This window comes from Natator depressus, chromosome 7 (genome assembly GCF_965152275.1).
Source record: "Natator depressus isolate rNatDep1 chromosome 7, rNatDep2.hap1, whole genome shotgun sequence".
In the NCBI taxonomy this organism is placed as follows: domain Eukaryota; kingdom Metazoa; phylum Chordata; order Testudines; family Cheloniidae; genus Natator; species Natator depressus.
Window position 1 is genome coordinate 80477564 of NC_134240.1, and position 22350 is coordinate 80499913.

General features: G+C 42.3%; 1 protein-coding gene across 5 annotated transcripts in view; it reads right to left on the reverse strand.

The window, feature by feature from the left end:
- The window catches only part of RUFY2 (RUN and FYVE domain containing 2), a 59062-nt gene that overhangs the window by 22763 nt on the left and 13949 nt on the right, over window positions 1-22350 (reverse strand). For 4 of the 5 annotated variants that reach the window (XM_074958888.1, XM_074958886.1, XM_074958889.1 and 1 more), the window contains exons 6-12: window positions 9757-9818; window positions 9222-9287; window positions 5585-5654; window positions 4157-4258; window positions 3153-3269; window positions 1569-1736; window positions 11-108 (exon numbers count right to left, since the gene is read on the reverse strand). In XM_074958888.1, the coding sequence (XP_074814989.1) occupies window positions 11-108; window positions 1569-1736; window positions 3153-3269; window positions 4157-4258; window positions 5585-5654; window positions 9222-9287; window positions 9757-9818 (683 nt within the window). The remainder of the gene's footprint in view (window positions 1-10; window positions 109-1568; window positions 1737-3152; window positions 3270-4156; window positions 4259-5584; window positions 5655-9221; window positions 9288-9756; window positions 9819-22350) is intronic. The other variant, XM_074958887.1, reaches the window with a different exon arrangement.

Consider the following 22350-nt stretch of genomic DNA (forward strand, 5'->3'; position numbering starts at 1 on the left):
GATGCTGTACCTTTGTTCCAATTGTTTCATAGTTGCAGTAATTTGATTAGTCTTATCCTCTAGTCGACTAACTATTTCATTCTTTTCTTTCATGGCATCGTCAGAAACCTATATTAAACAGATTAATACTGAAGTAGGTTTTATATTAAACTGTATTTTTGATGCTTTTGTTCATTCTCTTAAGGAAAATATTTGTAATATGGCTTTGGAATTTGTTTGCTTATGGTTTTAAACATTCCCATCTAAAAAAAAAAATAAAGCAATATTCAAGAAAAATATCTAAGTATAGAATTTCAAATCTAATCTATAGAATTTCAATTTTCATTTTATTGGCATTTTACAAGTGTACACTCTATTTAATAATATATATTTTTCAGTTTATTTCTTTTAAATATCTTTTTATGTGTGTCTACTAAAATTCAGTGATAATTTTTTTTTAAATAGCTCATTATATCCATAGCAACAACACCTATAAGCATTAGTTTTAGTTCATGCTGCGGTCTTCTTGGGCCCAATCCTGCAAGGTGGTAGGCACCAATAAGGCCTTAGGTCTGTACCAGAACAACAGCTACAATTACTTACTGATATAGTTGAGTACTTTAATATTCTAACCTTATTTTAACCAGCCTCTGACAACTGTGAACATCCATGCTTCAAGGTCTAAATATAGGTACAGTATTGTCATTAAATCCAGTTAATATCACCACACAAAAGTCTCAAAACACAGATTAAAACAGAAAAACTACAGATCTGACAGACATTCTGCATAAACACCAACAATAATACTGAAGAGCCTATACTGTCTCAGTTTATTTTACTAAAGACAGATCTTTATTCCTGTTCTGCTTTCTACACAAAACATTTAGACGTGGACAGCAGCATCTTGGTCCACACATCTACTCTTTGCATCGTATAATGTCATTTCTCTGTGCACTTTTTCAAGTGGCCATGACTAACTTCTATTCCTGCCTTTGACAACTTTTTCCACACATGTTAAAATTATCACAAAGTACTTTCTCTTGAATTTCCTTGGTGTTTGATCATTTCTTAGCTGCAGTTTATCCTAGTTGATCTTCACAGTTATAACTCTCAAAGCCCATTTAACCGCTTCACTATCCTCCTTTACTTTTTATAATTCCTTCACTGTTCTTTCCAATATGGTCCCCCAAATGGAGCACAAAACTTCAGGTATATCATTCTCCCTATGTACAGTACCATGATGATCACCTGTGCTTCAGTCCTCTATACATCGCAACGATGCTTTAAAATGACTTCCATAAAACCTGTGTTATGTGAATGCAGTTAACTTATATAGTTGGATCTATTTATTCTGAAAGAGGAAGAGAGTAGAAGCAGAAAGCTGAGCTAAAAAAGCAGCGACAATGAGCAAACTAAGAAAACAAGAGTTTAACATATGGATGAAAGACTATCAGCTTTCTGAAGCAAATACTCTTCTATTGCTATACTGTTTCAAATGTCATGAGCAGCATGCACTATTTCAAAAGTCACACACATCTTACATTTATACTTCAAAGAGGTTTCAACAATTTAAGAATGATCTCTTTTACCTGCAGCTTTTGGTACATTTCTATGTTAATTGCTTTAACTTCATCTAGCTGTTGTCGAAGGCCTATGAGGGTGTCTTGTTTCTCATGAATGTCTTTCTCCAACAACTTCATTGCAAGTTCTATCTCATGTTTCATACTGACTTGGACCATTAGCTCATTCTCTATGTCCTACAATTTGCACAAAAACAATTATACTCTGTTAGGGTTGCCAAGTAATTGCACAAACCCAAACACCCTTGCCCCGCCTCCTGCCCTGTGGCCCCGCCCCTTCTCCAAGGTCCCACCCCCCGCTCACTCCGTCCTCCTTCCATCTCTCCCACCCTCACTCACTTTCACCAGGCTGGGGTAGGGGGTTCGGGTGTGGGAGGGGATGCGGGTTCTGGGCTGGGGCCGATGGGTTCAGAGTGTGGGAGGCGGCTCAGGGGAGGGGTTGGGGTGCAGGAGGGGGTGTGGACTCCGGCTGGACAGCACTTACCTCCGGCGTCTCCCGGAAGCGGCAGCATGTCCCTGCGGCCTCTAGGCGCAGGCAGGGGCAGCCAGGCAGCTCTGCCCCTCCCTTCAGACACCGCCCCCACAGCTCCCATTGGCTGCCATTCATGACCAATGGGAGCTGCGGAGTCGGCACTCGGAGAGGAAGCAGCACCCAGAGATCCCCCAGCCGCCCTTGCCTGCGCGAAGGGGCCGCAGGGACATGCCGCCACTTCCAGGAGCTGCGCCAAGCCAGGGCCGGTAAGGAGCCTGCCTTAGCCCTGCTGTGTCGCCCGCGCCAACCAGACTTTTGGCCTATTAAAATCTCCCGGATTGTTTTCAGTAGCAACCGGTAGATTGAGGCTGATTCCTGGAGACTCCTGGCAAATCCGGGCGGGTTGGCAACCCTATACTCTGTCAACACCGATTTTGTAAATAGCTATGCAACATTTTATCTAGTATTTCTGATGCAAAATTGAGATATGGCACTGCAGGTCCTGAAGTGCTGGATCTTTCACCTTCACAAATCTCTACCTTCTGTGAAACTTGGCAAAACAGATATTGTAAATATTATGTAAACACTGCACTCAGTCATGCATTTGGTGACTTGTGTTCATTTGTTTGTACCTTAATAAAAGCCACCTCATTTTATGAAATATCATTAGCCTAATTTCTTATAAGTGAAATAATATTTTAAGAATAAGAAAGTCAATTTTCTATTTACAATATTAAAAAGTCAAAAAAATAAGTATTTCTACTTTTGGAAAAAACATTTAATGCATGTATTTAGGAAACCTATTCAAAATACTGATGTAGCTAAATATTTGAAATTAACATAGCTGCTAAAATCCAACACATTATTCATACAAAAATCAGTATTCTTCCTAACTATGCTTAGAGACACTACTGTTAAAGAAATACTAATATAATGGCTCCAAGTTTTCAAAAACTTGAAACAACATTTTCATGAGGTTAGAGAAACAGTGTGGTAAATTACTAGCAGCACACATCCCCTGGAAAAAAATGTAAAGCTAGAAATAGTCAAAGTAATGTATTAAAGAGACAGTAAATGTTAATCTTGTCAAGGTTTACATAGCACATTTTAAATACACTCACTTGTCGTAACTGTGATTCTTCTCGAAGTTGTCTGCGTGCTTCATTGTACATTTCATCCAGACCCTGTCTGGAGTGTCTGTATGTTTGAAGCTCTGCCTCAACATCCACTTTGGTTACCTATGCAGAAATTACAGATGTATCTGGTTTTCATTACAAATATAACAATTGTTGTAATTAAATGTAACAAATTTGTGGAGAGAAAAGTTGCTTAAATTCACAATGGACTACGTAAGCACAATACACCCACTAAACCAATAAGATCCAAGATTGTCTACATTATGGATTAATCACTTTTAAATTGAGAATTTACATTTTAGCTTAAAAATGTAAACCTTGCAAAATGAAATGAACTTCTTGCAGACTTGTGATTCAGCAAGTTACTTATGCACATGCCTAATCTTTAAGCATGTGAGTAATCCCATTAACCGGAAGGAGACAACTCACATGCTGAAAATTAGGCATGTGCTTAAATATGTTGCTGAATTGAGGCCTGGAAGAGTAATTTTTGGTACAGTATTTCACCGGGTCGCTGAGTAACTCCAGAGGCATTTAATTCACCCAGTTATTTAAATATCACTGATACTGGGTTCTCCAGGTTATCCAGAAATATTTTTCAATAACTGAATCTAAAATTATTCATAATGACTGTTCAGAGTAGTATAGGATGTACAATATCCCAGTCCAACACACAAATTATTTTCTGACAAGGTTTACAGTAAAATATTACATTAACCACTGCAAACAGAAAGTTGTATAATCTCAAAGATCAATGCAAAATGTAAGAAAAAAACCTCAAAATTTGTTTAGAATAATAATCTAGATTGATTCCTATAATATTTAGATAAGCTTTATCATAAGTCACAAATGTAACAAATCACATAGGCCTATTCCTCACATAAAATTGTTTTATGGCAGTCCAACTATTTGCTGAGATATAGTTGCCAACATAAAACATTCAAATGACAAGAAGCCAGGTAACGTTTAATTATATTGAATTCACATACCTCTAGGTGATGCTGTGTTTTCATTAAAATCAGTGTGTTTTCACTTCTTAACTGATGATTTTCTTCCTGAAGTTTAATTATATTGTTTTTTGCTATTGCTAACTAAAAGGGAAAAAAGAGAGAAAGTGTATGACTATTTTTGCGAACACTAAAAAACAAAACAAAATTATTCTAATGTATACATAGCTAACATTACTGCTTACTTTAGTCTCATAGTGTGCTGAATAAGATATCTATTTTGTGCGCATGCACAACTACCATTTATCGTAGGAGTTACATACTGAGGTGAGAATAAATCTAAATTAGGACCATCTTTTTTATTCTACATCTCTTGTACAGAGGAATAGCTTTTCAGTGATACTCTATTCTAGCTACAGGATACATACTCCCTTTTTGCCCATGTTAAAGTTCTTCTATATACACTTCAATTTAAATGGATATATGTTCTATTTTAAAGCAGTTTCTCAACATGAATCTCCAGGTATACTGTATGCAGCACTATGTAGCATCTTACAGAAGCAAATTTCCTGGGTAAGGAAGGATAACTCTGGGACACTGAGGACTAGGAAAGTCCTACAGTGTGACAGAATAAAGAAAGGCCTCAGCAGAATATTTATGGGCCCCTTAACTTAATCCTGGGAGTTAGGCAGAAGGCTTGTCAGAAGGGGTAGACTATGGTGAGAGAAGAGGATTTGTAAGGGATTGTGCGAAACATGGGGCAGGGGTGAGGGGCAGTATACATGCTGTTCATTGTCTGGATTTGTTCACATCCAGAATAAACTAACAGCCCCCTCAACTGCTAAATGTAGAAATATCATTTTTCCTCCCATTTCTCTTTCAGGGCAGGTAAAAAATAAGGGGAAAAACTGATCTTCCCCTCCTAATCCCAAATATGTTGTTATCTACTTCAAGTATTAAGACATTGGAAAGTACAGGATGTTTTAAAAAAAACCCAACAACCTGGCACAGAGAGGCAGACAAACTTATACCTGCATATTGTGAATGAGCTTTTAGAAAAAGAGTCCTTTGGCTTGAACTGAGACAATTATACATTGTCCGCTCAACTAGATCTAGTTCGCCTGTGGATTGGCAGTCTGAAGGAATGCCTTTACTCTGTGGTCTCCACAAAATGGAACTGACAGCAACTCCCAGCACATTTAAGATAGGGTTCTTCTGTACACTCTTAAACCCTGCTGTGAAATTGCCATGTTTTACAGCATTTTGCTAATCCAATAGTCAACTGGGATAAAGCTGAACACAGGTCCCAGCAACCTGTGTGTTATTTCTTCAGACTGAGTCAAATGTAGCTGAATATATTAGGCAGTGTTTCAACACAGTTAATTAGACTGTACTTGTAGAGGGAGGAAAAAAGGAAACATGTTCACCACTGGTTAAAAAATAGTATTACATATTACTAAGAAACAATACCTCTTCAATTAGTTTAGTGTTTGACTTCTCTAATGAATCAACTCTTGCATGAAGGCTGCTGACTGTGCTACTGAAAGTAATAAAGAAATCAGTATTCAGTGTTACACCGAAACTCATACAAACAAACACAAAAAGTTTTATGCCAAGCACTAAGTTTATTGGCAACAGCCAATAGAACTGCACTGATCATTGCAGTTGGAAATTATTTCTAAAAATGTTACAGATTATCTTCCTTTAATGAATACTTATGTGACACACACTCCTCCCTGCAACTTCGGTCACTGTTGACAACACCGTCATTATCCCAGCCACCCAAGCCCATGATTTGGGTGTCATCTTTGACTCCTGCTCCCTCATCCTTCGCAACCACACAGCGTCCAAATTTTGTTGCTTTGTCCTCAATAAGTTTTCCAAAGCTCTGTTTTTGCTTTTTTTCCATACATTTAAAACTCTTGTCCAGATTCTCAGCACTTCCCCATCTTAACTACTGCATACTGCTCTTCCCTGGACTACATTCACCCTTAAGGTCCATTCAAAACACAGCTACTAAAATCATTTTCCTTCTCCATCATTCTATTCATTTCATTTCCCCTTTGAAATCCCTCCTCTAACCCTCCTTTTCCCACCACATTATTTTCAAGCTTTTTCGTTCTTATCTTTAAGGCCCTTCACAGCTGTGTCCCTTCCTATTTATCTGCTCATCTCTTACATAGCTTCTCCCTCCCACCAAGCCTCCTTCACTGTCTGACTGCCAATTTCTCGCACAAGCATCTTCCAGGCTGACTTTTATGCATTGAACAATCCCAGACCTAGTCTGTAAAGACATGTGCTCTTTCCTCCAAACCTACTTTTACTATGATGCCTATAGAAGGCTCCCAACTGATAATCAATGGCTAGATGGAGGGGATTAATGGGATTGATTGTTATTTATATGTGCGTGGGAACAGCTAGTTTGTGGGGTGTTCAGTACAGAAAGGGGCATGTGCATGTATGTATAATTTTTTTTTTAAATGTCTTGACATCATCAAGTTATAAACATGGGCAACCTATCTATCCACTTGGTCTTATCGCAGCAATTCTACTCACTCCCCCTCCTCCACTTTCATTTGTTACATCCCATTTGTTGTCTCATACCTCCTATTAGAGAACTCATCGGTGTCTCTACAGTGTTTAGTAGAATGGGGCCCCAATATTAATTGGGGCATCTTGTTGGGGAGGTAAACAGATGGCTGAGAAGGAATTTTCCCTTACTGCCAGATTGGTCTAGGCGAGGTGGGTTTTTCACCTTCTCCACAGCAAGCTGGGGATCTACTAGGGTAATAAAGGGGGGTTAGGCCTTAAAGTTGCAACTCGTTATGGAACCTTGTGGTAGATGTCGGGAATGGATATGGATCTGATAAAAAATGGATGGGTAGAGGATTTAAAGGAGGCATGCTTTAAAGGTGAGTGGGAAAGGGGGGGAATGGGGCTCCTACAACTCGCATGGTAGAGAGTCAAATCCCCCCTTCTTTACAGCCCCCTTAACACTCATCTAGAGGGGGCAGTGGCAGGGTCCCAGCAGTGAGATGGCAAAGAGGGAGGGATGGCGATAGCCCCTGAGTATATGGAAATGATCATGGAATTACCTGCACTGAATAATTGTATCTGCTGGGTAGTCCCAGATATTTTAAGAATAAAGTTACAGCCTAATTAAACCCAAATCCTGTGTCTCCTGTCGTTCCGGCATAGCTGGACAATGAAAGTCCTAAGCTTTACATAGCAACACTCTGCTGGGGGATTTCAGCAGTGGAAGAATGGTATTTCCCAAAATCAGAACAGAGGCTCGTCTCAAGTCCCAGTAGGTTCTGCTCTTAAAAGTAAAGATTTAATAAAAGTAGTTATTGATAGTACATTATATGTGATATGGATATTGCACATCAAATGTTGATGAAAATAAAATATAATCTGAAATTCTTTTACCCTCCTTTGATTTTGTATGGTAAAATGCTAAAGCCGCTACCAGCAGAAATGATCCTTAATTCCTTTTTTTTCCCACTTATCAAAAAAATATTACCTCCATCATATTCCATACTTTAGCCTCTGCTGTACCTAATACTGGAAACCTGAACTCGTCAATCATGTGGGAATCAGTTCCTGAGAAAGTTGCTCTCTCTGTTTTACCACATGCTTCATTCACTACTTAAATTCCATCTACTTTTCCTAAAAAGAGGCAGCATATTCACACAGGCCTTCAAATCAGGTTCTGTCCAAATACCAATTTTATGTGCATTAGAAAAAGCTATCACCTTGGTACTAAGTACCACTTACACTGGCTACTTGTTGGCTACTTGTTGGGAAACTCTTCTTTCCAGAAAACTCTCTTTCTAGATCTCCAGTGTACACAGTTATGGTCAGGGTCCATCAAACCATTCATAGAATCATAGGAATGGAAGGGACCTCGAGAGGTCATCTAGTCCAGTCCCCTGGACGCATTGCAGGTCTAAGTATTACCTAGACCATTCCTGACAGGTGTTTGTCTAACCTCCTCTTAAAAAATCTCCAATGATGGAGATTCCAGAACCTCCCTAGGCAATTTATTCCAGTGCTTAACCACTCTGACAGTTAAGATGTTTTTTCTAACGTCCAACCTAAACCTCCCTAGCAGCAATTTAAGCCCATTGCTTCTTGTCCTATCCTCAGACTTTAAGAACAACAATTTTTCTTCTTCCTCCTTGTAACAACCTTTTACATACTTGAAAACTGTTATGTCCCCTCTCAGTCTTCTCTTTTCCAGACTAAACAAACCCAATTTTTTCAATCTTCCCTCATAGGTCATGTTTTCTAGACCTTTAATCATTTTTGTTGCTCTTCTTCTATTCAGACTTGATCCTCAACATTACAGCCACAACCAAAGTGCCATGGCGTTTAGCGTGAGAAATAGCTTATGGCAGAGGTTCTCGAACTGTGGTCTGCGAGCTCCATTCAGGTGGTCCATGGATAGTTCCCTCTTAGGTGTGGGCATGGGCAGTGCCTGGAGAGACCCCCCCCCCTTCCCAGCCCCAGCTCGGGGGCTGCCGCAGCAAGGGAGAGAGGGCACATCCATCGAATTAGAAAGGTAAGACTATTGATATTAAAATATGAGTGGTGTACTTTTATTTGTAGAACAAAAAAACAATTCTTATTAAGGTTTTTTTATACAACGCTTTTATCCAAAGTGCTTTACAATAGTTAGCTAACGGTACAAACAACATTTGGAAAGATCATTAAGTGGTCCGCCGAGACCCTCAGCAATTTTCAAGTGGTCCGCGGAAAAAAAAATTAGAGAACCACTGGTTAATGGAGTCCTTGAGGAATCATAATTTGCTCATGTTGCTAGGGTGGAATGTTGATGTGGTCACACATCGTATGCTGTAAGGCCAAAGATCTTCTGGAGAGGCACAGTCAGCAAACTGACATTTGACTCCTCTCCTCCAGTCTCCCCAGGAGAGAATATATGTCTGGCAATTCCTCTCCATCCTCAGACTAAGTAGAAAGGATTTTTAATCTTTTCCCCTGAACTTTTCTCCTGCCAAGGTTATGATATAGGAGCAGAGGGAGAAAGATGTGTTTTAACCTGGAGGAAGTCTGGACTGACACACATACCCCAAGAAATACTTACTTTAGTTGTCTGTTCAGTTCCTCTACATAATTCTTTTGATCCAAAATTGCAGCAATCTGGACATTTCTAAAGAGAGAAGGCAATTAATTTTTAGCAAACAATTTGTCTATGCATTCAAAAACACAGATCTATCTTCTATAAGCATATGAAAATATACATATTAAAAATTCTATGAAAATACATGGAAGTGGCTTAATTTTATTACAAAAAAAACACTCTCTACAATCATATCATGTAGTAATAAGTACCATGTGACAAAAACTGATACTGCATTATTGCAAATAAATGTAAATTTATATTTAAAATTTGTGAGCAAGTGTAAACAAAGAAAATAGCCCATTTTAAAATCAACTAATTGGTTGAAGGAACATGGTCCAGTGGATTAGACAAAAAACTATTATGCACAAAATTGCAGAAAATTGCTTAGTGCATTTTAGAAATCTAAACAAATAAAATAAATATACTAAATATTAAAGATGTTCAACAAATAATTTAACTTCATATGCAAAATCCAAGGTGTTTTGACAGAACATACCTTTCTTTACTCCCAATATCATCTTCATTCTTTAAATACATAGAGAAATCAATCACACCAACCTAGAATGAATAATGTTGGAATAAAAATGTGTCGTTATTCATGCCTTTATACGTATTTAACTACCAAAACCTCGGTTAGTCCAACTTCTCTAAGAGTGATCCAGCCTTGACACACTTTCTTGGAGTATGCAAATATGAATGCTAACATTTTTTGCTGTTGATCTTTATTTTAAGAAATTATTTGAAAAACAAAAAAGTCTTAAATTTTCTGTTTTAACAGATACAATCAGTTTAGGATCATATAAGCTTAGGAGCATAATGAAAACATGCAATAAATCCTTTTTGGTTCTTGGAGAAACAAGCTTATTATATTTGAGTGGGTTCATCCAAGGAGTAGTAGGAAAAAAATTATTTTTATCTCTTCATTGGAACTCTGTTAAATACATGGCAATCCTACTCATTCTAAGTAAATAGATTTTTAACACTTCTTCCACTACACTTTTGTTCTCCCTTTATTCAGTTCCACAGTATTTCTTGCCGAACTGCATGACTTTCCATCCTCATTGATTCCCACAACCACAATTCCAACCCGCTTATACACAACCTTTACCTTCCTTTAAGACCCCATCATATCCTGCTCCCAATCAGCACAAGATTCTGCCAAGTTTTTCAAAAAGAAAACATACAAGATCTATGGCTTCCCTTCCACTCTTTCCCCACCTCTTTGCACAACTTTTCCTCCTCCAACACTGTCACAAATGCCTAGCTTTCTGTCGATAATTCTTCAAACCTGTCCCATTGGATACTATCCGATCCTCACTACTGACCTCCCTTACCTTCACTCTCATGCTCTCTGACTGCCTGTTTACAGCACAACACATGGATGATCTGATCTTGACCATCCTTGCAAAACAAACAACTTTTGTCCCACTTGCCTAACTACTGCTTCATCTCCCTTATTCCCTTCACCTCAAAAGGCTGGGTTATTCATCTTGTAGTAAAACTAGAGTTCTTCGAGATATGTTGTCCCTATATGTAGCGCACATCAGGTTGAGCATGCGCTCCACACACCCAGGACCACAGACTTCTCCCTTGAAGTGTCCATCTGGTCTGTGCATGTGCCCTCACTCTCCTCATGCTCTGCACCGAGGGAATAAAGGGGGCTTCCAGGTCACAGTCATCTTAATTCCTTTTCTACCACCAGTTCCCAGTAAGAGACCAGGTAGCAGGGAAGGAGGGCAGGTGGTGCACTATACATAGATATAACACAACTCAAAGAACTCAAGTTACTACAAGGTAACCCATTCTTCTGTCCCTGTGCAGTGCACTTCAGGTGATTCACAAGCAGTGCCTGAAGTCCTATAATACAACAAACTACAGAACTACCCTGCCCAAAAGAAACATCAGAGGCGGCTGCTTGCATCAGCAGCTAATGTCTAGCAAAAGAGCGTATAGAACTCAAAAGTTGCTTCTCTCCAGATGGGTGTAAGAGGGATGTCGCTCTCAGGGAAGCTACCAGTGTTGCCTCAGCTCTCACTGCATGTGCTCTCACAGTGCCTTCAGGGGGCTTACTGTTCATCTCACAGTAGAGTAGGATGAATCCCAAGATCCATTTTGACAGCCCCTGGGAGGAAATGGTCCCTTCTCCTTTCCTTCATTCCACAAATTATACGAAGAGCCTAGGAGACACTCAAAATGATTTTGTCCTTTGCAGGTAAAAGGCAAGAGCCCTACGCACATCCAGGGAGTGCCATGCCACTTCTCTGTTAGAGAAAGGCTTAGGCTAGAATACCAGTAAATGGAAGCTTTGATTAATGCCTTCTGGATGAACTTTGGATGCAATGTCGTGGATACCATATTCTTAATTGTACTGAGAGGTCCTGCCATGAGCACCCCTAACTCCAACTCTTCTGGCCAATGTGATAGTGACCAAAAACACTACCTTCATAGAGATATGTATCAGAGAGCAAGATGCTAGAGGCTTCAACAGTGATTTAGTGAGGGTTGATAAAACAAAGTTCATGTCCCAGTTTAGCCACCAAAGGGAAGGTTCTAGTCATACCCTTCAAGAAGTGGGAAAAGACTGGGTGCAGGGGAAAAAAGAATATTTGATGACTGGTGAATTAAATGCATTGATGGCTGCCAAGGTAGCCCAAGGGAACTAATAGACCGCCCCATGGATTTTAAGAGTAGAAGATAGTACAACATGTCCAGAATCTGTGCTCATAAAGAGGAAGTTCCTCATTGGTCACACCAAAACATAAATCTTTTCCACTTGCTTCATAATGTAGCCAATAGAGATAGCTTAGCCTTTTATTTAGCAGCAATGCAAGGAACCTACAGCTTGTATACTGTAAGACATTGGCTTAAACAGGTTAGCATAAGTGAAGCAGGCCTACGACCCTTAGCACAGATAACATGGCCTAGATTTTGGGGAACTGGTAATAGTTTGCTTACAAGGAGAGTTGGTACATAATGATACCAGGCAACCACAGGAATACTGAACTGATATTAGGCTTGGTTATTTTAGAATAAAATCATTGGCAGATGTTTAACCACAATAGTTGATGTATATGGTAATGAGCTAAAAGGCATTATTATGCTAACCTACAGGATAAAGGCATCCCAATATTATTAGGTGAGGAAGTTAGATATGGATATGGGAGGCTGGGTATCCATATGAATATTCATGATGGACCCCAGACCCCATAATAGGCAACACTACCATGTAACGGGGGCTAGCTTTCCATCATTTACCCTTCACTCTTCATCGTTATTATCACCGACCTTTGGGCATTAGGGGTCTGGACCATCGGACTCATTTGGCATGCCAAGGACAGAGCTGGTTCTTTGTCTCTAACCACCAGATCCCCAAGGAAGGGTAAGTATATGAGCATATGCAAGGAATGATACCAAAGATATCTCTAATGCTATAATACTGCTATTTGTTTATGTGGTTTGGAGCTTTCTTGTCTTTACTGATTGTGTTAATAAAAGTGGCTAAGGCTTTGCTTTGCCTTCAGTGTGTCTTTGCCATATACTCTGGGGTTCCCCACAAGATATTGAACTTCTTAGTTTTAATTCTGTTGTTTCTGATTCTGGGATAGAACCCTTTTACCCCCAGTTCATTAAATTATTATCAATTGGCAACCAATGCAATTATTAATCTTTAAAGAATCAGGCACAATAGCAATTCCTGGTAGAGTCCTTTCTACTTCTGCTCAGGATGGTCTGGACATAAGCTGAATAGGCATTTTCTATTTCTGACATCAATCCAAATACCATGCCCTCAGAGAAGCGTGACTGGGTTGGGGAGGTAAGTCCTTTCCTTGTATTATTCATAGATTCTAAGGTCAGAAGGGACCATTGTGATCATCCAGTCTGACCTTCTGTCTAGCACAGGCCATAGAACTTCCCAAAATAATTCCTACAGCATCTCTTTCAGAAATCTTGATTTAAAAATTGTCAGTGCTGGAGAATCCACCACAACCCTTGGTAAATTGTTTCACTGGTTAATTACTCTCACTGCTAAAAATGTATGCCTTATTTCCCATCTGAATTCACCTAGCTTCAACTTCCAGCCATTGGACTGTGTTATACCTTGCTCCGCTAGACTGAAGTGCTCCTTATTAACTATTTGTTCCGCACATATATATTTACAGACTATAAGTAAGTCACAACCTTCTCTTTGTTAAGCTAAACAGACAGCGCTCCTTGGGTCTGTCACTATAAGGCATGTTTTTTTAATCCTTTAATCATTCTTATGACTGTTCTCTGAACCCTCTCCCATGTATTAACATCCTTCTTGAATTGTGGGCACCACAACTGGACTCAGTATTCCAGCAGTGGTTGCACCAGTTCCAAATTCAGAGGTAAAATAACGACATCTCTACTCCCACTTGAGATTCCCCTATTTATGCATCCCAGGATCACATTAGCTCTTTCAGCCACAGCATCACACTGGGAGCTTGTGTTCAGCTGATTATTCACCACCACCCTCAAACCTTTTTCAGGGTCACTGCTTCCCAGGATATAGTCCCCCATCCTATAAGTATAGCCTACATTCTCTGTTCTCAGATGTATACATTTACATGTAGCCATATTAAAACACACGGCTTACTCAAGCCCAGTTTACCAAGCGATCTAGACCGCTCTGAATCAGTGACTTGTCCTCTTCAATACTTAACACTCCCAATTTTTGGGTCATCTGAAAACTTCATCAGTGGTGATTTTATGTTTTCTTCCAGGCACTGATAAAGATGTTAAATAGCGTAGGGCCAAAAACCAAACCCTGTGGAACCCCACTGGAAACAGACCCACTCAATGACAATTCTCTATTTACAATTACATTTTGAGACCTATCAGTTAGCCTGTTTTAATCCATTCAATGTATGCCATGTTAATTTTATATCATTCTAATTTTTTAATCAAAATGAGGCTGTTCTAGATTTGATTTTGACAAATAGGGAGGAAATGATTGAGAATCTGAAAGTGGAAGGCAGCTTGGGTTAAAGTGATTGTAGCAGGGCCCCCTTTGCTCTGCTTCTGCTGCATTCACAAATCACTCAGACCCTAGGACTTAGCAATCACCGGTGCAGTTTATTTACAGCATGCACTCCCACCACCTTCTCACCACATACAGCTTGGGTTTTCAGCCTTACGGACTTCTCAGCTTCTGTACCCAGGAGGGAAGAGCTACCGCTCTCCTTACACTCTTTGGCTTCCCCCTTACTTACTTCTTCTGGGCCTATATGTAGTCCCAGACTAATTAGACTGGCAACTCTTTACCATTCACTAATCAGGTGCAGGTTTCCCTAGCCAGCTCCAATTTACCTCCCTAAATGAAACTCAAAGAAGAGTCCTACAAAAAGCGGAAATTAGGTCAAATTACAAAGGATGAATATAAACAAATAAAAAAAGTATGTAGGGACAAAATTAGAAAGGCCAAGGCACAAACGAGAGTAAACTAACTACAGACATAAAGGGCCACAAGAAAACATTCTACAAATACATCAGAAGCAAGAGGAAGACCAAGGACAGGCTTGGCCCATTACTCAAATGATAAGGGGGGAGGGGAAGAGTACCAGAAAATGTGGAAATGGCAGAAGTGCTAAATGACTTTTTTGTTACAGTTTTCACCAAAAAGGTTAGTGGCGATTGGACATCTAACATAGTGAATGCCAGTGAAAATGAGGTAGGATCAGAGGCCAAAATAAGGAAAGAACAAATTAAAAATTACTTGGACAAGTAAGATGTCTTCAAATCACCAGGGCCTGATGAAATACAAATTAGAATACTCAAGGAGCTGACTGAGGAGATATCTGAACCATTAGCAATTATCTCTGAAAAGTCATGAAAGACAGGAAAGATTCCAGAGGACTGGAAAAGGGCAAATATCGTGTCCATGTATAAAAAGGGGAATAAAGACAACCTGGCGAATTACAGACCAGACAGCTTAACTTCTGCACCTGGAAGATAATGGAGCACATAATTAAGCAATCAATTTGCAGACCCCTAGAAGTAACAATCAGCATGGATTTGTCAAGAACAAATTGTGTCAAACCAACCTAATAGTTTTCTCTGGTAACAAGACTTTAGGATGTGGAGAAGCGGTAGATGTGGTAGAATAGATCTTGACTTCAGTAAGTCTTTTGATGCTGTTTTGCATGACCTTCTCATAAACAAACTAGGAAAAATACAACCTAGATGGAGCTACTATAAGGTGGGTGCATAACTGTCTGGAACACCATTCCCAGAGAGTAGTTATCAGTGGTTCACAGTCCAGCTGGAGGGGCATATCAAGTGGGGTCCCACAGGGATAGGTTCTGGGTCCAGTTCTGTTCAATATCTTCATCAATAATTTAGATAATGGCTAATACATCCCAGAATGTTTGCTTCTTTTTTGCCACAGTATTACACTGTTGAGTCATATTTAGCTTGTTTTGATCTACTATAATCTCCAGATCCCTTTCTACAGTACTCCTTCCTAGGTAGTCATTTCCCATTTTGTATGCATACAACTGATTATTCTTTCCTAAGTGGAGTATTTTGCATTTATCCTTATTGAATTTCATCCTATTTACTTCAGACCATTTCTCCAGTTTGTCCAGATCATTTTTAATTTTAATCCCACCCTCCAAAGCACTTGCAAACTCTCCCAGCTTGGTATCGTCAGCAAACTTTATAAGCATACTCTCTCTGCCATTATCTAAATCGTTAATTTACAGATGCGTAAACACCCAGCAAGTGAAGTGTGGCTCAAGAGTCTTTCAGCAAGTGGAGAGACTCACCAATTTTCACACTGAACAGTTTTTACCACTCAAACAGATGGTCTTCTGCCATACTTTCAACCTCCTACTGGACTCCCGAGGAGGAAAGCCACAAAAAGTGAGTGTCTCATTAATACCACAGCAGTCACCATGGACCTTGTCACCACATCTGTCACATCTAAGGCTGGAGGGCCAATCTCATCATCAGCTTTCCCTCACCAATCAGAGCCTCGAATTGATTTCGAATGTCCTTAACGGCAAAGCCTACTAGTTTGCCATAGATGGTAAAATCATACTTGGCCATCAACGCTCAGCAGTTTGAGACCTGAAAGACCAAGGAATACACTTTTCTCCCAATGAGATCAAGTCTCTTCACTTCTTTCGCATGTGGCCCTACCAAATTTACAGCCATGAAAAATGCATCGTGGACCGTGAAATCTGGTTTCCCCCATGAAATCTGGTCTTTTGCGTGCTTTTATCCTATATTATACCAATTTTTCGGGGGAGACCACAGTTTCTCAAATTGGAGTCTTGACCCAAAAGGGAGTTGCAGGGGGTGAGGAGTCACAAGGTTATTGGGGGGGGGGAAGGGGTTTCCACAGTATTGCCACCCTTACTTTTGCGCTGCCTTCAGAACTGCATGGCTGGAGAGTGGTGGTTGACGGCCAGGCGCCCAGCTCTGAAGGCAGCGCCCCACCAGCAGCAGCACAGACATAAGGGTGGCAATACCATCCCATATGCCACCCTTACTTTCTTCATTGCTGCCTTCAGAGCAGGGCAGCCGGAGGGTGGTGGCTTCTGACTGAGGGCCCAGCTCTGCAGGCAGCAGCACAGAAGTAAGGGTGGCAATGCCATACCATACCATGCCATCCTTATTGCTGTGCTGCTCCTGGTGGCAGCTCTGCCTTCAGAGCTGGGCTCCTGGCCAGCAGCCACCACTCTCTGGCCACCCACCTGTGAAAGCAGCACAGGGTAGCAATACCACAACGTACACACACACCCCAACTCCTTTTTGGGTCAGGATCCCTCGAATTACAACACCATGAAATTCCAAAATGAAATAGCTGAATTAATGAATTTACTATTTTTAAAATCCTATGACTGTGAAACTGACCAAAATGGACCATGAATTTGGAAGGGCCCTACCTATTGGTTACAGCTTACAGATACTGCACATGGAAGGGATGTGGGTTTCTCCCTGGCAGTACAGAGAGGTGTCATGGTAATCTGCAACCAGGAAGGGCTTCTGGCATTTGATGCAGCTTTTAAATCTGGGGATTCTTGTCATACTCTCCTGAAACCATAGGAAGACCAAGGCTGGACGAAGGGAGGGAGGGAGGGACGTCTGTGTCAGTTACAGAGATCGCTTCCAACCCAGGGGAGAGATCGCAAACTATGGAAATATTTTTTTGTATAGTTAGGGAACCTAACCCCTAAAAACTAACTAATTATAAGAAACTTTTTAAAACTATTTGGAGAAAATCTGAAAAAAACAGCACAAATACCATACCTCCATTTTAAAGCACAAACAGTAAGAAGAAACTAAAATGATAGTGGTCCGACTGCCCTATTTATCTCCTTGGTGCGAAGCACAAGGAATGCGAGGGCATATGCGCAGACCAATGGACATTGCTAGGGAAGAAACGTCTCTGGTCTGGGTGCAAGGAGCACATGCACAATCTGAAGTGCACCACAAATAGGGACAATCCGAAGAAAAAGAAATAATTGAACAGGCAATTTACAATTGTTCCCTTGAGTTCCTCTCCCTTGACTCCATCCTTAATTCCCTCCACCAAGACTTCTTCCCTCCTCTCTTCACCAAGGTCTCTAGCAACCCCTTCATGGCCATATCTCAGAGCCCCTAGTCCACCTTCATCCTCTGATCTCTCTGCTACTTTTGAAACTGAGAATAAATGATGTCTTGAAATCTTGCCCTCCTCTGGCGTTCACAACACTGTTCTCTCTTAGGGTATGTCTACACTATGAAATTAGGTTGAATTTATAGAAGTCGATTTTTTAGAAAGCGATTTTATACAGTCGATTGTGTGTGTCCCCACTAAGCGCATTAAGTCGGCAGAGTGCGTCCACAGTACCGAGGCTAGCGTCAACTTTAGGAGCGTTGCACTGTGGGTAACTATCCCACAGTTCCCGCAGTCTCCGCCGCCCATTGGAATTCTGGGTTAAGCTCCCAATGCCTGGTGGGGCAAAAACATTGTCACGGGTGGTTTTGGGTACATGTCATCAGTCGCCCCTCCCTCCATGAAAGCAACGGCAGAGAATTGTTTCGCGCATTTTTTCTGTGCAGGCGCCATACTGCTTTCAGCAGACAGTGCACTAAGACTGCTAACCGTCGTCATCGAATGACCACTTCCGCTGCCACTCTGCTCTCCTGATACTATGAATCAACCTCACAGGTCCTCTATATGACCATCATCATCCACCACTTCCGGTGCCACTCTGCTCTCCTGATGGTCTTGCAGGGCCACTTCTGCTGCAACTCAGCTCGGCTGCTCTTGTCTCGTCATATCACGGCAAGTGTGCAGCCCGCTCAGCTGTTGGGTCCTGGCAGCAGACGGTGCAGTAGGTCTGCAAAACTGGTCATCCAACCACCGCTTCCCCTGCAACTCTGCTCTCCTGCAGATGCCATACCACGGCAAGCATGGAGCCCGCTCAGATCACTGCGGCAGTTATGAGCATTGTAAACACCTCGCACGTTATCATGCAATATATGCAGAACCAGAACCTGCAAAAGCAGGCAAGGAGGCGATGGCAGTGCGGTGACGACAGTGATGAGGACATGGACACAGACTTCTCTCAAAGCATGGGCTTCGGCAATTTGGTCATCCTGGTGCCAATGGGGCAGGCTCCATATGCCATGGAATGCCGATTTTGGGCTCGGGGAAACAAACACAGACTGGTGGGACCGCATAGTGTTGCAGGTCTGGGATGGAACTTTGTGACTTGCTTTTCCCTGCGCAAGAATACCAAGATGAGAGCAGCCCTCACAGTTCACAAACGAGTGACAATAGCCCTCTGGAAGCTTGCAATGCCAGACAGCTACCAGTCAGTCGGGAATCAATTTGGAGTGGGCAAATCTACTGTGATCCAAGTAGCCAACACCAGCTCTGAGCTGCTGCTATCAAGGGTAGTGACTCTGGGAAATGTGCAGGTCATAGTGGATGGCTTTGCTACAATGGGATTCCCTAACTGTGGTGGGGCTATAGACGGAACGCATATCCCTATCTTGGCACCAGAGCACCAAGGCAGCCAGTACATAAACCGCAAGGGGTAATTTTCAGTGGTGCTGCAAGCACTGGTAGATCACAAGGAACTTTTCACCAACATCAATGTGGGATGGCCGGGAAAGGTACATGATGCTCACATCTTAAGGAACTCCGGCCTGTATGAACAGCTGCAGCAAGGGACTTACTTTCCAGACCAGAAAATAACCGTTGGGGATGTTGAAATGCCTACAGTTATCTGTGGGGACCCAGCCTACCCCTTAATGGCATGGCTCACGAAGCCATACACAGGCAGCCTGAACAGTAGTCAGGAGCTGTTCAACTGTAGGCTGAGCAAGTGCAGAATGGTGGCAGAATGTACATTTGGACATTTAAAAGCACGCTGGCGCAGTTTACTGACTCGGTTAGACCTCAGTGAAACCAATATTCCCATTGTTATTACTGCTTGCTGTGTGCTCCGCAATATCTGTGAGAGTAAGGGGGAGACATTTATGGCAGGGTGGGAAGTTGAGGCAAATCACCTGGCTGCTGATTACACGCAGCCAGACACCAGGGCGGTTAGAAGAGCACAGCAGGGCACGCTGCGCATCAGAGAAGCTTTGAAAACCAGTTTCATGGCTGACCAGGCTACGGTGTGACAGTTCTGTTTGTTTCTCCTTGATGAAAACCTGCCCCCTTGGTTCACTCTACTTCCCTGTAAGCCAACCAACCTCCCCTCCCACCTTCGATCACCGCTTGCAGAGGCAATAAAGTCATTGTTTCAAATTCATGCATTCTTTATTAATTCGTCACACTAATAGAGGGATAACTGCCAAGGTAGCCCGTGAGGGGTGAGGGAGGAGGAAAGCACTGGGTGGGGTGGGGGAGGAGGAGAAGAGGGAAGGACAAGGCCACACGGCACTTCAGAACTTACTGAATGCCAGCCTTCTGTTGCTTGGGCAGTCCTCTGGGTGGAGTGGTTGGGTGCCCGGAGCCCCCGCGTTCTTGGGCGTCTGGGTGAGGAGGCTATGGAACTTGAGGAGGAGAGCAGCTGGTTACACAGGGGCTGCAGTGGCGGTCTGTGCCTTTCCTGCACCTCAACCATACACCGGAGCATATCAGTTTGATCCTCCAGTAGCCTCAGCATTGCATCCTGCCTCCTTTCATCATGCTGCCGCCACCTTTCCTCTTGATCCCGGCACCTCTCCTGTTGCTCCTGCCACCTGTCCTCACGTTCATTTTCTGCTTTCCTGGACTCTGCCATTGTCTGCCTCCACGCATTCTGCTGGGCTCTTTCAGTTTGGGTGGACTGCATGAGCTCAAAGAACATTTCATCGCGAGTGCGTTTTTTTCGCCTTCTTATCTGCGCTAGCCTCTGGGAAGGAGATGCTAGTCGCAGCATTGAAACATTTGCAGCTGCAGGAGGAAAAAAGGGAGATTAAAACTGAAAAAGACACATTGGCCATTTAAAAGGAGGAGCTGATGTTTTCAGGTTAACGTGCAGCACAAACCCAACTAACCCCCCCGCCCATCCAATTCTCTGGGACGATCGCTTCACCCCTCCCCGCACTGCGTGGCTAACAGCAGGGATGATTTCTTTTCAGCCACAGGCAAACAGCCCAGCAGGAACGGCCACCTCTGAATGTCCCCTTAATTAAATTCCCCTATTTCAACCAGGTGACCATGAATGATATCACTCTCCTGAGGATAACACAGAGAGATAAAGAACGGATGTTGCTTGAATGCCAGCAAACACCGGGACCACACACTGCCATGCTTTCTTATGCAATGATTCCAGACTACGTGTTACTGGTCTGCCGTGGTAATGTGTCCTATCATGGAGGACACAATAAGGCTGCCCACCCCAGAAACCTTTTGCAAAGGCTTTGGGAGTACCTCCAGGACAGCTTCATTGAGATGTCCCTGGAGGATTTCCACTCCATCCCCAGACACGTTAACAGACTTTTCCAGTAGCTGTACTGGCCACGAATGCATCCCAAGTCTTCAGGGCAAATTAATCATTAAACACGCTTGCTTTTAAACCATGTATTATATCTACAAAGGTACACTCACCAGAGGTGCCTTCTCTGCCTTCAAGGTCCGGGAGCCCGGGTTGAGAGGGTACTGTCTCCAGGATGATAAACAGTTCCTGGCTGTTGAGGAGAACGGTTTCTCCGCTTGCCTAGTGTGCGCTATTTTCAGCCTCCCTCTCCTCATCATCTTCCTCGTCCCCAAAATCCTCATCCCTGTTACGTGAGACACCCTTGCAGGAGTCCACGTACAGGTGTGGGGTAGTTGTAGGGGCACCCCCTAGAATTGCATGCAGCTCATCATAGAAGCGGCATGTCTGGGGCTCTGACCCACATCAGGCGTTTGCCGCTTGGGTTTTTTGGTAGGCTTGCCTGAGCTCCTTAAGTGTCACGCGGCACTGCTGCGGGTCCCTGTGATAGCCTCTGTCCTTCATGCCCTTGGAGATTTTTTCAAATGTTTTGGCATTTCGTCTTTTGGAACGGAGTTCTGATAGCACGGATTTGTCTCCCCAGCAATCAGATCCAGTACCTCCCATTCGATCCATGCTGGAGCTCTTTTGCGATTCTGGGACTCCATGGTCACCTGTGCTGATGAGATCTGCACGGTCACCTGCGCTGATCAGCTTGCCATGCTGGCCAAACAAGAAATGAAATTCAAAAGTTCACGGGGCTTTTCCTGTCTACCTGGCCAGTGCATCTGAGTTGAGAGTGCTGTCCAGAGCAGTCATAATGGAGCACTGTGGGATAGTTCCCAGAGGCCAATACCATCGAATTGCGTCCACACTAAGCCAAATTCAACCCAGTGATGTCGATTTCAGCGCTAATCCCCTCGTCGGGGAGGATTACAGAAATCGATTTTAAGAGCCCATTAAGTTGACAAAAATGGCTTCATTGTGTGGATGGGTGCAGGGTTAAATTGATCTAACGGTGCTAAATTCAACCTAAACTCGTAGTGTAGATCAGGACTCAGTTCTACTCATGCTCTTTTAATTGCTCCTTCAATGTTTCTTTTGACATGTCCCCCCTCTTCCTGTCTACTCACACTTTCCACGGACTCTGTCCTTTGTTGCAC